This window comes from Platichthys flesus, chromosome 6, assembly GCF_949316205.1.
Source record: "Platichthys flesus chromosome 6, fPlaFle2.1, whole genome shotgun sequence".
Taxonomy (NCBI): domain Eukaryota; kingdom Metazoa; phylum Chordata; class Actinopteri; order Pleuronectiformes; family Pleuronectidae; genus Platichthys; species Platichthys flesus.
In genome coordinates, this window is record NC_084950.1 from 10,814,550 (window position 1) to 10,830,687 (window position 16,138).

Genomic DNA, 16,138 nt, shown 5'->3' on the forward strand with positions numbered 1-16,138 from the left:
TTTTTTTTGCCTTCAGTGTCCGAGCAAAACATATGATCCGAGGATCAAGACCACTAAAGACTTCCCAGATGAGGTCGTCAGTTTCATCCGATTCCACCCTCTGATGTACAAGGCCGTCCACCCTCTGACCGGACGGCCCGTGTTCACACGTGTCCGAGTGGACTACACCCTGACCAAGGTTGTGGTGGACAGAGTTTCAGCAGAGGATGGACCTTATGAGGTCATGTTCCTGGGAACAGGTGAGTCACACACACAAATACACACACATCAGCTCCAGGTTGTCCCGTGCATTTAAATATCTCACCACCAGAGGGCACTAGATAACAATCCTGCCAATCTGGTCCTCAGCCTGAAGCAGGTTTTGCTGTTGCTCTTATTGAAGAAATGTAAAGTTGCTCTTGGATCCAGTGTCTTATGTCAAATCTTTGCACTGACTCACTTTACCTTTTTATCATGTTCTCTATAACAAGCTTAAATTTAAAAACTGTGTATTTTTTCCTGCTGCCTTATAGAGGAAGTGAGTAAAAGTGATTAATCATTGGTTAACATGATTCACATCTTGGCTCACTCTCTGCGTCGTAGATGCCGGCTCAGTTCTGAAGGTGGTGAGCATCACTCAAGACAACTGGTCAACAGAGGAAGTCGTGCTCGAAGAACTTCAAGTTTTCCAGGTTTGCTCCTAAATCCACAAACTCTGCAAGAATTTCTCTGAGTGATTGTTTTTTCCTGTACAGTCCTGCAGCAGTGTATGATTATTGAAGTTTTAAAGTGGTTTTAAAGTGTATTTGTTAAACTTTTTGCAGGTTCCCACTCCCATCCTGAGTATGAAGATCTCTTCTAAACAGGTCCGGCCTCCTTTCTCATCCATGTTTCTCCAATGCTCTTTACTATTTCTGCATGTCCCCTCTGCTCCATGCCCTTATGTGCACATGCCTGATGTGGCACACGGACGTACAGTTTTTAATCCCCAAGTCGGTCCTGTTTCGCCTTTACCACTCTCTCTCTCTTAAGACCTCACTGTTTCTTGCTAGCTCCACACCCCCCCCTCATTATCTGAGGGTCAGTGGTGTCAGTAGACGCTTCAAGCCCAATCACATCCTCCATTAATCTCCAGCAGTGTTTGACCTGTGTGTGTGTGTGTTTGTGTGTGTGCCGGCTAGTGTTTTCAGTGGTTCTAGATTCTAGAGTCACAATTGCAAAACAAGATCACTTTCAGCCGTCGCTTGATATTTTCTTTGTTTACTTTTGCATATAAATAAGTAAATAAATTAATAAGAAAGCTGCCGAATTAGTTTTTCTATCTTTGCCTGTCTTCTATCGTTACCTTCCCTAAAGAGGAGTGCGTTGTGTGTTTTCTTTACTACAGCAACAGCTCTACGTGGGCTCCAGCGAGGGGCTCGCCCAGGTTTCTCTCAGTAGATGTCACCTGTATGGTCAAGCCTGCGCTGAGTGCTGCCTGGCTCGAGATCCCTACTGCGCCTGGGACGGACGCACATGCTCTCGATACATCCCTGCATCTAAGAGGTGCTGTATACAACACACAACACTACATTCCTTTATTTCATATAGGAATATACAATCTACATATAGATATTCTTAGGGTCCCCCATAGAATAATCCTTTTGATGGACATGCTTACCGCATACTTAATGCTTTAACCAGAAAGGCTAAGTCAGATATACTAGCCAATACAATATTAATAATAATTTAAAACCATGCATCAATGAGTAAGTAAATGTAATTGTTTTAATGTTCAATATTACTACCATGCCCACCCAATATAGAGAAGTCACACATTTTACACAAATAGCATCAGTCACATCAAAGGAAATCAAAGCACAGCTTGAGAAGTAAAAAAAAAAAAAAAAAAACAATATTTACCTAGATTTACATGTGAACACAATGCAACTTTTTCAATTCACTCACTCTGTCAGATACATAGAAACACAAGTGTGTCCGTGCCATGAGGATTTTGAAATATTTTGACATGCTCTCATATTATTTGTAACAATAAACTTGGACAAAAATTATTTCAACTGACCCTTTGTTGCCCCACCTCTCTGTGAGTGTGTTTTCCCGTGGCTCTCTCTTTATTATGGGCCTGTCAGAGGGAGTTCACAGTTTCTGCAGTTTGTTAGTGTTTTATATTTTACTTCTCTTCACCTCTGCTGCGCTTTTTTACCAGATGCTGCCTTTTTCTGCAGTGACTAGCAGGAGTAGATCGGGACTCACCCTAAAGGCATCGTGCACTTTAGGCCTCGCACATAAATCATTAAAAATAAAACTCTGATTGTCACCAGTAATCGGAGTTCATCTTAAATCCAGACAAACGAGCTGCAAAGTCTTTGTTTTTTAAGGTTGAGTTGTTGGTATTTGCAGCGCATGTGCTGTCAGTTTGATTAATTTGCCCGTATTTTGTCTTTTAGCTTTTGTTTTCCTAAGTTGCAGTGCGTTCAGCTCCCTCGGCCACCAAATAAATCACATTTTAAGCGGTTGTGAAAAATAATTGCCAGAAGTAAAAGTGAGACAAATTCTTCAAATGCTCACTCGTTTGTTTTCTATTACATGCAAACATACGAGAGGTATCCTAGATCTTTGTTAGCTACTTTATACAACTCATTCTATATCTAAATTTTTGATTTTTTCATTTGGTTAAACTGTTATACTGGTCAGATAAGTATCATATGGTACAAGGCTGATGTGTTCAGTTTTCTGTGTTTGGCCCCTTCTAGCTTATCGATTAAAATACAGTCATATTTAAAAAAACATTTTTCATGTGCTTGCTCTACAGGCGAGCCAGGAGACAGGACATCAAACATGGCGACCCTGCCAGTCAGTGCTGGGACACAGAAGACAGTATGTGGACTGTTCTCCTAAAATGTCATCCTATGCTGTATCTCTCTTTTCTTCTTTGTCAACAGATAAATGAATCACTTAAAAGCGCTTCTTGGAAACCTGCATGACTTCTCCCTTTTATTGGAACTGCACACACGACTCTTGGATCATTAACACTCGTGTTTTCTTTAGGTCTTGGTGGAGGACAAGTGCAGGAGAAGCTTCTCTTCGGGGTGCAAAGCAACTCCACATTCCTGGAGTGTATCCCCAAATCCCAGCAGGCCCAGATCCGGTGGTACGTCCACAGACCTGGATCCGAACGCAGGGAGGAGGTGAGAGTGCACGCACACGGACGCGCATGTACACACGCGTCAACCAAACACAGACACAAATCATTGTCACCCTCGCGTTTCTTGTTTTAGCTTTGCCTCACTTTATTGTACCTGAGGGGTAACATTTTTGTGATACCAGGTCAGAAAGCAGGGAAGATTCTTACGCCAGCCCTTCAAAGCTTCCTTAGTGACTCCTGAGTGTCGAACCCGTTCACCACTGTTTGTGTCGCAAATCACTTCGCCGCCGATCCTGCTTACCTTGGGGAAGATAAAAAGCAATGCACATGGATCATGGCGATACCACTCACAGCTCAGATGCAGTGTTGAATACCCCAAAGTCACATACGTTGTGGAATTATAGCTAATAAGGGAGCAACTCAGGGGCCTGGCTGATTCCTGGAATACAGTCATTATAGTTGTTTATGAGCATCGAGGGGTTTTAGAAATTTTCTGCACATTCTCGGTTTCTGAGGAGGGTGAGGGATGACTTAAACCAGACCTATCCAAGGAGATGGCGATGGGACGTCATCTGTCTCCAGTGACAAATAGAAAAACGGAAAAAAAGAAGATAAGAGTAACACCCTACCCTGCATTCAAACTTTGTTTTTCAATTCTTACTCATTTCTTACTGAGTGGCCTAAGTATTAACTGGAATGCAACTGCTTGTGTTTTATTTATTCAAAGTAAGAGAATTTAAGTGGTGAAAAACTGAAAACAACTAATGACACACACAGAGCTTGTGTAATGTGCTGTACGAGTATACAATGAACAATTTAAAAAGTCAAACAATGACTAGTTGGTGATTTGGTAGAAGATCAACATGTTTACACAAACTATACTAGGTATTGGGTTCAGTCACACACTTTAGGGCTACTTGTCATTTTACACTGCACGTGCCTGCAGTGGGGAACAACATCGGGTTCTTCAGGCTTGGACATTAAATATTAAATACCAGTTGGGTTCGGGTCGGACTTGATTAGGTTTCTCTCAGACTGAGCAGTTTCATGCATGATGACACGTGCGCTGGGTTTGAGTGTAGCGTTGGACAAACGATGCACTGGACATAATGTTAACACTGGTCATAGTAAGATTAAACCCGTAAAATGAATGGTCTCTTCTATCGCCATTTCCTGGAAACATCACGTAATCGGAGTAACGTCTGATTCGGATTAAGGTTTTTGGAACATTTCTGTCCATGTAAAACAAAGTCATCGATACCAACACCTGAGTTAGTGAACAACTAGGGAGTGAATCCAGATCTCATCCTGGTACAAGCTTAGAATTTGTTTGACTAATTGTGTTTTGCAAAGGATGAAAGTAGCTTTACGAACGGCTCCTGGGAGAGAGGATGGCGTGCAGAGAGAAGTGGGCAGGAGCTAATGTGTTTATATTGAAGGTGTGGAGAGAAACTCGTTGATGATGACACTTGTCTCCCGGAGAAGACAACCGAGACCTGCTTACTCAGCGCCCAGGTGCCCTTCACCGCGCTGTCCAAACACTCAAAGCTTCCTGCGGCCATTGTGAGAGCGTCCCGATCACCACTCCTCCTTCTCTCTCTCTACTTCCCACTGCACTTATTTACTCCCACAAATGGCCGCCTGTCCTCGCTCTCAGGGGTGAATGTAAACACATTGACAGGTGCAGCGGCCACTAAAGACCCATGTGGTCCTTTATGGGCCCGCGCAGCAGAAAGCCCCGTGTTTTGTAGTTTGGTGTGGGGATGTATGTTTGTGTGTGTGTGTGTGTGTGTGTGTGTGTATTTGTGCGTTTCTTTATGATCCCCTACAGCGGAAATCATAACAGAGCGCTCCCTAGGGACGGCCATGTGTTCCGAGGTAATGAAGACAATGGGGTGTTTTCTGTGTTTGTGTGTGTAGGCACGCGATGCAATGTGACCTATTGTACTCTAGACAAAGTGATGAGGGAGTGACTGCAGGAGGTCTTCCTCCCACAGGATCGTCACGTGATAGGCAGAGAAACCTTAATAAAAAAATAAAGTAATATAAACACTATAAAGGATTAATGTTAACAGTTAAAGTTCAGTGATTTTAATAAGAGCAACATGTCCAGGAGTCATTTTTTTTGGTGACTCATTGTCTGCCAATGAAAAAGTGGAGAGAGCTCTCACCCGGAGTTCCTGGCAGCATCAAGCTAATCGGTGTTTTTAGTCATCTTCTTTCTGATGAATTCAATCAGACAAAGGTGACGCTTTATAGCAAAGTGTAAAAGTTGTAAAAGTTTGTCAGACTGAATGATGATGTGTAATCTAACATCCTTATGTCATGACTGAAGCCTGAAAAACCCCTGATGGCTCTTTATGATTCAGGATGAATATATTCAAATGAGCGAATGAGAGAGTGAGAGAATGCAGCTTGATAGTACAACAGACTTTGCAGTGAATGGAGGAACGAATAAAGAATTCAATAAATGAACACAATTATTCATCTCGACAGCCAGCGAACATCACAGATGTTTCAATACCCAAGACAAAGAGGAGCTGCAGCAAAATAGGGATTTTTATGAGTTATTGTACGTGGATAAAAGATTTATTGTTCCCAGTAATTTCTTCATAAATGAACATTTAATTAACATGTCAGAACACAACTATTTAAATATTAACTCAGTTAATATTTTGCGATTCTTTTGTGATCCTAGAAGTAGTGTAGTGTAAATTGTTCTCCTTTTGCCTCTTAACCGTGTGGAGCTACATCTCCTTGTTTGTGTATTTTGGCTGATGGAAGTTGTGTTTGCGTCCTTGTTACTTTAAGAATGCTCCAATCGCTGCCCTGTAATCGAGGCTGTTTGATCATTTCCTCGCCTCTAAAGTCCAACATGACTTCACTGTCATTTTATTTCCTTTCAGTTATAGTTCTGGCTTTGTGTGTTGTTCTCCCCTCTCCTCGCCGCCCACCGTTAATGCTGTGTTTACCGGCAGCTGCATCCAGCACAAAAAACACTTCCGCCCAACTACTTGCATCGTATGAACTGGTCCCTCTGTTCATTTAGCTGGTTTTGGGGATTCCACGTGTTATCTACCTGCTCTCGCAGCTGGGCGGGTGATATCGGAGCGGGTGATGTCGGAAGTGTCTGGCTCATTTCAGCCTCTCACTCCCCCGTGATTCTCCCCCCCCCCATTTCCCCCTGTCTGTCATCCCATCTCCTCTCCTGTCCTTCACCCCTCTCCTCACCAGCGCCACCTTAATCTCTCCTCACTTCCTGGCCTCACACTCCTCACTCTGTCCCCTTTGCTTGCTCGTACTTTTTTCTACGCCGCCTCAGTGACTTCCCACAGTCTCTTCTCTTCCATGTTCCTCCCCTTGCTCGCCGCACGCCGCCTCCCAATGGGTCTTGAAAGAGGAGTCCTCGGCGACCAGCTGCTCACCGCACCTGCAGCTTACTCCAATACGAATCTCCTCATACGCACATTCCCCCCCTCTTATCCCCTTGTAAAAATCAGCTAATAAAGATGTGAGCTGGAACTGGAAGAGATGTGTGTGTGTGTGTGTGTTGTTTGTTCCTGTGTGTGACTTTACCTCCTGGAGCCTGGAATCCTGGCCCATTAGAAAATTAGTAATAAGAAAAGCATGGATGTTGCAAGGGGTTCATTAGAACAAAGCAAGGCCTTCCGGGAAAGCTTGGGGTGACATAGGCACAGCAAGCGCCTACTCACAGTCTTTTCAAGAAACCATTTAGGATCACATTACTCCAGGTGCGTGCTCGCTCATATACGTACAACAATGCATCAAAGCAAATCAGAGCCCATTGCATTGCTGTTTTTCAAGATTAGGGTTCTGGATTGATGGCGTCATCAGATGCCCAGGTTCACAGACACACACACGCCCACACAGACACTCAGACAGACAGACAATCTGGGTGATTTAAGATGTTTGACATTGCTGGTTAGTCACAGATGCCTCTCTTTGGGATGACATAGTTGAGACAGCTTCACATGAACACAAACAAACACATTGATACTGACTGAAAGAAGATTTTTTTATCCACAGATATTCGATTTGACATTTTCTTTATTTTTTCGAATGTCCTCAAACAGGATATGTGATGGTACACACACTATTAAGTCTAAGGTGAGAAAGGGTCACGGTGCATAGAGGCCTGTCCTCTGCCTGGACAACACATCATCACTGTCAGACCTGGAAAGCAACACAGAGCTTTGCACAAACACACACACACCCACATGCACAAATACACAAATATACAGATACTTTTCTGTAGAAGAAAATGGGAAAACAAAGCCACAGAACACACACATGGTTCCCCACATTAAGCTCACACCTCGGCCTCTTTCTGTAGCCGTCTTATCACTTTCACCTTCTGGCGGTTGGGGTAGGGTTGTGTGAGTTATGCTTTTGAGGCATCCACACATGCAGGGACACAAACGTACGCCCACTCTGGACACACACATTCTGGTGCTCCTTGACTGTCTTCTGAACACAGCTGTGTTGTTTTAGGTCCGGACAGCGGCCGTGCCACCAGATGAATCATGGTGGACCGTAAACATTTAGCACACTACTTACCCCTTGCAACTTGACATTAAGCACATCGTGCACAAAGACACACACACACAGACGCGTTTCTGCTTTGGAGATTGCATCGACTTCCATTCATTATAAATAGTGATAGAAGTATCCTCACTACGATGGTCTAAAGCTCAAACCCATCCTCACACACGCACATTCACACAAAAACACACAAAAAACACACACACACACACACACAAACCATTATCTGAAAACCCTTCTTTGTCTTTGCTGACACTCATCATGCATCTAAAGATCTGTCCACACCCCATGATGACCTCTCACCAACAAGCTGTGGGTGACACTCACCACACCCACGTCGATGTGCTTCCTGTTTCAGGGTCATTACCAGGTTAATGGCAGCTCGGGCACAATTCAGGCATGAAGATGTGTGTGTGTGTGTAAACAGGGTGGGAGGTATCGAGCGAGTGTTTGTAACATGTGGATGCAGAGACATGTCTTGTTTTGTAGTAAATCCTTTTTGTGTTGTGCACTAGCTGGTGAGCCACACCTGCCGACAGCTGTGGGAAAGTGACCTGACGCTATGCTCTCTCTCTATCCTCCAGGTCAGGTTGAATGATCGTGTCGTTCACACCGATCGGGGCCTTCTGATTCGCTCCCTCCACGCCTCCGATGCTGGCGTGTACCTGTGCGTCGCTCAGGAGCACACGCACTTCACCCACACACTTCTCCGTCTCACGCTGCAGCTCGTCACACACGGCCACCTGGACGGGAAGACCAAGCCCAGCGAGGACCCCGTGGCGGAGCCCCGTCAGCGGTACAAAGACTACCTGCGAGTGATGAGCTCTCCCTTCGGCTCTCTGGAGGAGTACTGCGACTCGCTGTGGCTGGAGAAGAGGCCGTCGAGGGCGCGGGGACGAGGCCCGGGAGGCGCCAAGTGGAAGCACATCCAGGAAATGAAGAAGAGCAGGAACAGGCGACACAACAGGGAGAGGGAGGAAGGGGGAGGAGGAGGTGGGAGGGTGAGGACAGCAGAATAAGGAGGGATGAGGTAAAACATATACAAATCTGGATTAGTTGTGTAAGGCTCCCCGGACGTGACAGAACTGCAAAGTTGCATTGACAAATCTGTGGGCAAGCAAAAATGAAACCCAGAGTTACTCAGTGGCACGGAAGACTAATGCTGAAATAGTTCCGAGTGAATATATTAATTTTAACTAGCAATTTAACGTAGTGTTATTGTGAGAGTATGTCAATTCTTCAGGTGTTCACTATGTAGGAACATTTCAGTTGTTTCAGTGGAAAATCTCTAGTAGTGTAAAAGAAATAAGAGTTTGTTAATGGCGATGACAATGCATTCATGTTGAATGACTGTAAATATTTGTATAGCATGTACAGGAGATACGGCGTGCTCATTTCAGTGTAATCTGTATAACGTTAATAATAATCCTGCTTTGTGTTTTGACTGAAACAAATAACATATTTTTGTACAAACTTCTAACATAAGTGCTGTAGGTTCAGTAGATGTTCTCTTTTTTTAAAGGTATTTAAATAAACTTGTTGTTTGGGGGCTCCGTTTTTCTGATTCCTTGCTCGCTTCAATTCTGCGAACAGACAAAAATCTGTGTGCAGGGAATCTATTATAGGTCCAGTCTCGTGTGGCAGACAGGTTGAGAATGGCTCCGGGTGGGTTCAGCTGAGCCTCTCCTGATGCAGCGGCACCAGGTCACTGTGTGCAGATGTTATGATGATGCAGGGGCAGCTGCTCTCCCTTAATGGAAGCCAGTGTACTGAAAGAGAGACAGGGGGGGAAGAGAGAGGAAGGACGTCTTTCAGGGCAAGCCATAGGACAGCATGTGAGCCAGCTACGTGAGTTACAGGTTTCCTAGAATGAGCTGGTAAAGGTCTAAAGGCATAGACATCAGTGGCATGAAAGGGAGGCATTATACAAGCTAATGTGCATGAGCTGAAAAATACTGCATAGTTAGACGTATACAGTCATGTAGATGGTATCATACTGTGCTGGGAGCTGATGCTGATAAGGACACGACAGGGATCGTTCTGTGCCTGATGTTCTCAAAGTCATGGGAGTTCTTCTGTGTTAACCGACTTTACAGTTACTATCGTCTTTAATTAGATTTTGGACGAGCTGCTCAAATAGTGCAGGTGACACAGCGAGAGACTTGTACACCAAGCTGATGTATGAGATATTCAAAAACTTTACATAACTTTCTATTTTTCTGATTCCATTGTTGTCTCATGTGTCTGTGTCAACACACGTGATTGGTGTAATCGTGTCTTAGGTGAAGTGATTGGCAGAGGAAGTTCGAATTTATCATGTTTTTCTTTTCCTTGACACTCGTGCAGAGTGTACACACGCACAACATTCAAGTCTCCCAGTATGTCTCTTTCTCCTCAGTGATTTCTTGTAACAAAGACAATAAATATTTCAAACACTTCCTCCACGTCTATAGTTTATTTATCAGTCGGCTACTAAGAACAAACATCTCCCCAAAAATGGAAACAGTGGAGGGACTGGGAGAAGGGACGAGAGCCGGCTTTAAAACAGAGTTCAGTGATAAAAATAAAGAAACAAGCACGTAAACACACTTTTGTACATTATTTTCATTATTCATATATATTTTAGAAGCAAAAGCTGCTTTTATAATCTCTGCTGCTTCCTGAGTGGTCACTTATTCCTCTCATTCCTATATAATGATTTTGCAAACGAAGGTGAGGGAGAAGTGAACTGGAGGGAGATCGAGCGCCAAAACATCACAAAGTTGACAATTACAGAGACGGCTCTGTCGTGCATACTGCAGAGATCCATGTATATATATATATATATATATATATATATATATATGTTTATCCCATTGTAGCACTGTGTTGTTAGCACAATAAAGCAAAGGATCTATGAGAGGAAGACAGGACCAATTGACTTTCCAGTGTTGTTTGTTTGAATTTGAACGGTGCCAACAGCAAGTCAGTGACGCTAGAATATTATAAGTGATTCTGCCTCTGGCGATCTCATGTTAACAGGTCTGCTCTGATGTAACTGCCCTTTCCCGCATAAAAGATCTCTTGTCTGATGTTATCTCTCCTCGTAGGGAGCTCCGCACAGCGTGCACAGAGTTGTGCGTCAGGCTGTTACTCAGTACACTGCCTGTGCACACGGTTAACTTGACCTTCTCCTTCGGGCTGAAGAGGAATCTAGGAGTGAAGATGACCTGCTGCGATAGACAGGCAGACAGAAGCAGCGGGGGGGTTGGGAAAGAAAACAGAATCCAGGGAGAGGTTTTGCGGAAGTAAGTGCTTAACTTGACGTGATCGGTGTAATGAGTGAGGACTCCTGTTGTGGCCTCGCTCTCACACGGAAGCACATCAGCCAGACATTTGTAGAAAGGGCTTCCCTGTGTCCAGTGACCCACATGGACCACTCGTACCACCATCAGGTACAGTGCACGGGACTGGAGTTCAACCACTGTTTGGCAGAGGTTGGATTAAAGAAGAAAGGAAATTGTTCATGGTCAAATTGGTTGATTTAGAAGGAAATAAATGTATCAGTTAATTACGGTAACAATTTATTATAAAGTCAAAGTTAGTTGATATTTTTGTGAATGAAGAAGCACCAATTAAAAAAAAGAACTTGCTCTTTCAACCGGGACTTTAATGTAGATATAAGAAAGAAGAACAATGAAAAAATAGTACCATATATATATACTTATGTCGCATAAACCAAGAGATTCTGGTTATTCTCTTCACAGATTGAACATTATGATGCAGGTTATAGATTATTAATTAACCATCAACTTTTAAGCAACAACATTGTTTAAATCATTGCTTTGTTTTTCTGTCATGTTTCCTCTTTGGATACAACAGAAGAATTTGTTTCTACTTCACTGAATCAGAGAGAAAGGTATATTTCTGTTTCTCACCCAGTGTTGGTTAGAAAACGTACAAATGTCCATACGTTGCTTTATCTGTTGACCTGAATCCGTCATTCTGTCTGCGTCCATTCTCTTCATGCCGGAGCACGTAGCTTTATCAGTGTCTGCTAGTGTTGCCAGGTGCAAGAATTTCAAAGCAAAGGTGTTTTTCTTATAAACAGTCCAAGAGCGATCGGCACGTTAGAATCAAGATATCAACCACGGTGACAGAAAGAGTACAGGGAGAGAATGAGATGTCAGACCACGGAGGCGTGTCTGCCTCTATATTACAGGGTATTTACAGCTGTGCAGATGTGTGTGCTTGTCAGGTGTTGACAGTGAACTTCTGGGCCTGGGCGGGGACACGGCCGAGTGTTGTATGGGAGCTGTCATGCTGGGTGGTATTGATGGCCGCCTCGGGGTATTGGAAGGGATAGAGGTATGTGTGTATGAGCCAGAAACAGTTGTGCCCTCGGAGTAATGACTACCTGCGCTCTGCCTCGGCCCGATTTATGGAAGTTCGTGATCTCTCGTTAGTTGAGGAAGGCCCTGTCGTTCTCACTCACGACTCGTCAGATACGTCACTGTTTACCTCTTAGCTGCAGGCTACACAGAAACATTGTTTACTTATGGTTACGGTTTTGTTTCGGCGCTTACACAGCTTAGTTTATTAGAGGGAAAGAGTGGGATGTGGTTTACATAGAAAGGTTCCCCCTGACCTCTGAAGACAATAGGATGGAGTCTGAATGAAGAGGCAGGTTCTCATCATCCTGCTGATTGGATACCTGGTGTCATTCTGCATTGGGTCCATGTCCTTTTTTGCTTTGATAGAGGTTTTCATCTCGCCTGTGTTCTTTCTGTTAGTGTCACAAGAGGTGATAAAGGGCTTGGAGGACATCCATATCTCTATGTTTATGTTTGAAAATGGTGTTTTCAAAAAAATCCAATACTTACATGCCAGTCATGTGATAGGAGTCTGACAAATCAGGCAAATCGATTTCGTGACTGAAAAAATACCCAATCAGCAAGTGGCTGTGAACGTCTTCAAACTTAAACATTTCAGCTGCAGTGTGGATGCAAGACAGATCTGTAACAGAGTTGATTGTTTTTCTCTCAGTCTCATATGTGTCTGGTATCAAAGTAGCCTGACGTTGTCATACTCATAATTCTAGTCAGAATATGAGTCTGATTGGGCTGTGATTATGGGGCGTGTTTCAACCGAACCAGGAAAAAACATGACTCTTCGCTCAATTGGATAGACCTACAACCAATCAGAGCAACATAGTATATGACGTATGTTAAGCGACGCATAGCTGTTGTCAACAGAACTCAAGCGAACTTACATCGTCACCTATGATACTATGTTTACAACATTTGATTCATATCAAGACATTGTGAGTTAGTCTTTCTATTACCATTTGTAAGTTAGATGAACTTCATCCACGACGATAACACCGGTTTCACACCGGACGCTCAAGGGCCGGACAGCGCTACTAATATCACCCGTTGATCCACTAGTATAAAAGCATATACTTACTTGTTGCTCCAACATTAAGCAACAGCGTCCCAACATGTGTCCTCCTTGGTGTTGTCTTTATACAACATGTTCCGAGGATCATACAACTCACTGCACTTCTCCACTTCAATTATTAATTTAATGTCATCCATGTTGAAAGACTTCACCGCTCCGTTAAATGTCGGGTGTCGGGGGTAAATTACGTGTTCTCCACTCAAGCCTATGTGGAGAATACGTAGCCCCCCCCCCCCCCCCCCCCCCCCTCTCTTTTTATCTGTATCACTGCTTGTGTTGCTGTAGTGGATGGGCAGAGGGGGACATTTAATAAAGTCATTGGTAAAATTGATCAAATCAATGTCTGAGCAATGCCAGACCGCACTTCTCGACCTCAAATGTTGTGGGTGGGGCTAAGTTTGTCTGGTATCCAGGCTAGTATCAAAGTGTCAGAGTCATAGAAATACTCCTTAAAGGTTCAGTGCGTTCGATTTAGCGACATCTACTGGTAGAGTTGCTTGTTGCAGCTAAATACACCACACCTCCTCCCCCTTCCAAAAATGACAGACAATCTGTGGTAGCCTTCAGTTGTCATAAAAACTCAAAAGGTGTTTAGTTTGTCAAGTCTGGGCTGCTGTTAACAACATGGCAGCGTCCATGGACACTTTAAGATATATCAATAGTTCTGGCACGTTTGAAAATCTGTGCAACAGGCGTCCTGGTTGTACTTACAAACGAGTAAATTCAGATGTATAGAAGATATGCAAATAGACGTCTGTGGTGCAGTTTAATGTTGTTGTCTGGCCTGTGGTCGTAGAATCCAGTTTCTCCCTGCTGGGACATGGGAAAGGATTTGATTTGCATGGCAGGCAGGGAAACGCTACACACAAAACCTTCTAAGACACAAGAAAACGTTCTGATTGTTTAACCACCACAAGGCCACAACTGCTGCTGATGTCAGCGACTCGGTTACAGCCGGGATGTTTGTCTCTGGGAGACCTGTCCTAATTATCTGAGGGATCAAGTATCACTTATTAAATCATTCTATTATCTTTGATGGAATCAACTGTTTTCAAACGGATACTCTTTAACACAGCATTGTGACTTAAAAGTGACAAATAATGTGGTTTCTTCTTCTTCTTCTTTTGAAAGAAAAGTATTGGTAACTTGTTCCCATATTTTGAAAATAAATTAAAAATGAAAATGATTATATATAAGCTTCCACATGCAGTGATCAAGTTTCCAGTCCAGTTAATTAATCATAATAGCTTTGTGATTGTAGTATGAAGATCCAGAGTTTGTGGTACTGTATATGTCAGAGAATAAATAAATATAAATATCAGGCCTTTTTAAAAGAGTTAATTAAAAATGGGCTCCTATGAGGAGAGTCCAGTCTCACATTACAGGATCTGAGAACATAGTTGCCTTATTTGTTTCTGCTCATGCTCAGCTTTATTCAACGCTGAACAAACAGTCTTTAATAGTTAATCTACAAATCTTAATGTGCAGTGATCCCCCCTCCCTCCACCAGGCTTTGTGCTGTCAGGAGCTGCTGCCCCCCCACAACGATGTACGGCGATTGGGAGTTATGAGGCATAACGCAGGTTTGACTAATGGGTGAAGGTGCAGTGCACTGTCATGCCAGAAGGAGCACGTTTCCTCTCACACCTTTTTATCTTCGACTCCCTGGTAGTTTATGGAAGGTCTGCTGGCCACTAATGTTCCACAGATGAACTTTGACCTTTCCTCAATGAGCCCTTTGGCCTTTTCCTCTCCACCACCTCTCTTAGTTATCTTGACTCCATGCATCTTGGCCCGGGAGTGTCATAAATGCTTAGATTTTTGGGGGGAGGAGGGTCGAAAAGGCAAAACTATAGAGTAGAGAAATAGTGAAACAGAAAAAGAAGAAAGAGACACAGTGGATAACGTGCAGTTCATGAATTGTAACAACAACCCCTGGGCCTGTCCCCTGTCTGCCCCGCAGTGTGGAAATCCAAACCCACAAGGGACTACCTTCAGCCATGAAGGTTAATGAGCTGAGTAAACATGGAAATCTTCCAGAACATTGTGGGACGGTGATGAATTTCAGTTATTTGCCAGGCCTCGTGTGAGGAAAGCACTCAAATTTCAAGCTCAATTTTATAGATTAACATACATGTGTTGTTTTTTTCAAAACATCCCATTCAAACGGCCTTGGGTTTGCTGGGCTCCCAGGGATGTTGTCAGTTGTAATGCATTCAGCTCCGTTATATACTGAGTCTGATTCTTGACAATTTCACCGTATTTACATGTATATACATACAACACATTCCTGCATTATGTTTAAGCGTATGTTGATGCAGCGGTGGCCTCACTTTGACCAACCGGGTTCAAGGTGTAAAAATACAGAGGATTAAATGAAAGCGAACGGCATTTCATGTGCGAGTCTGAAAATAAGCGAAGGGATTGTGTTTGGTTGATGTTGGAAAGTTCTGGATCTTGAGGTGGATGAGAATCACCCGCTGGATACGGAGGAATCGTTCCACAGAGTTGGTGCTTTGTCTATTTATTAAGTATCGCTTGTCAGTTTCACACATATGCGTACATGTTGGTAAAGCTGAGTCACAAAACCCTGTTAAACTTTAACTATTTCATACAGACAAACCATATAATAGTAATATTACTATCACAAAATGATTTATGCTTCCAGGTGAAATGATCTCCTGATATATATCTTATTCTAACACAATATGTGTTTAATTTTTGTGTCAAATATTGTTTAGAAATGTAAAATAAAATAAAAAATAAGTAAGAAAACATCTAAATGCAGCACACCGCTAAAGTGCGACGCCATATTTGATGCCGTAAAGTGTTGGTTGTTTACCTTTGTGTCGTGACTAGCCCACACAGCTTTGCTATGTTCACTTCCACATGTTGTCTTTTGGTATCTCACATGCTCTGCATAATAATAATAATAAAAGCAGTGATACTATTACTACTAAAAAAAAAAAATTCATATAAGAGAAGACATTTGAAGTGATATAAGAAAATGTT

At 43.1% G+C, this 16,138-nt stretch overlaps 1 protein-coding gene across 1 annotated transcript in view; it reads left to right on the forward strand.

The window, feature by feature from the left end:
* Positions 1–9,236, forward strand: part of sema3d (sema domain, immunoglobulin domain (Ig), short basic domain, secreted, (semaphorin) 3D) — a 29,668-nt gene extending 20,432 nt beyond the window's left edge. The window contains exons 12-18 of the mRNA XM_062390716.1: positions 17–239; positions 583–671; positions 804–845; positions 1,367–1,524; positions 2,792–2,856; positions 3,028–3,167; positions 8,272–9,236. Of these exons, the coding sequence (XP_062246700.1) occupies positions 17–239; positions 583–671; positions 804–845; positions 1,367–1,524; positions 2,792–2,856; positions 3,028–3,167; positions 8,272–8,706 (1,152 nt within the window). The 3' untranslated portion in view covers positions 8,707–9,236. The remainder of the gene's footprint in view (positions 1–16; positions 240–582; positions 672–803; positions 846–1,366; positions 1,525–2,791; positions 2,857–3,027; positions 3,168–8,271) is intronic.
* The last annotated feature ends 6,902 nt before the right edge of the window (positions 9,237–16,138 follow it).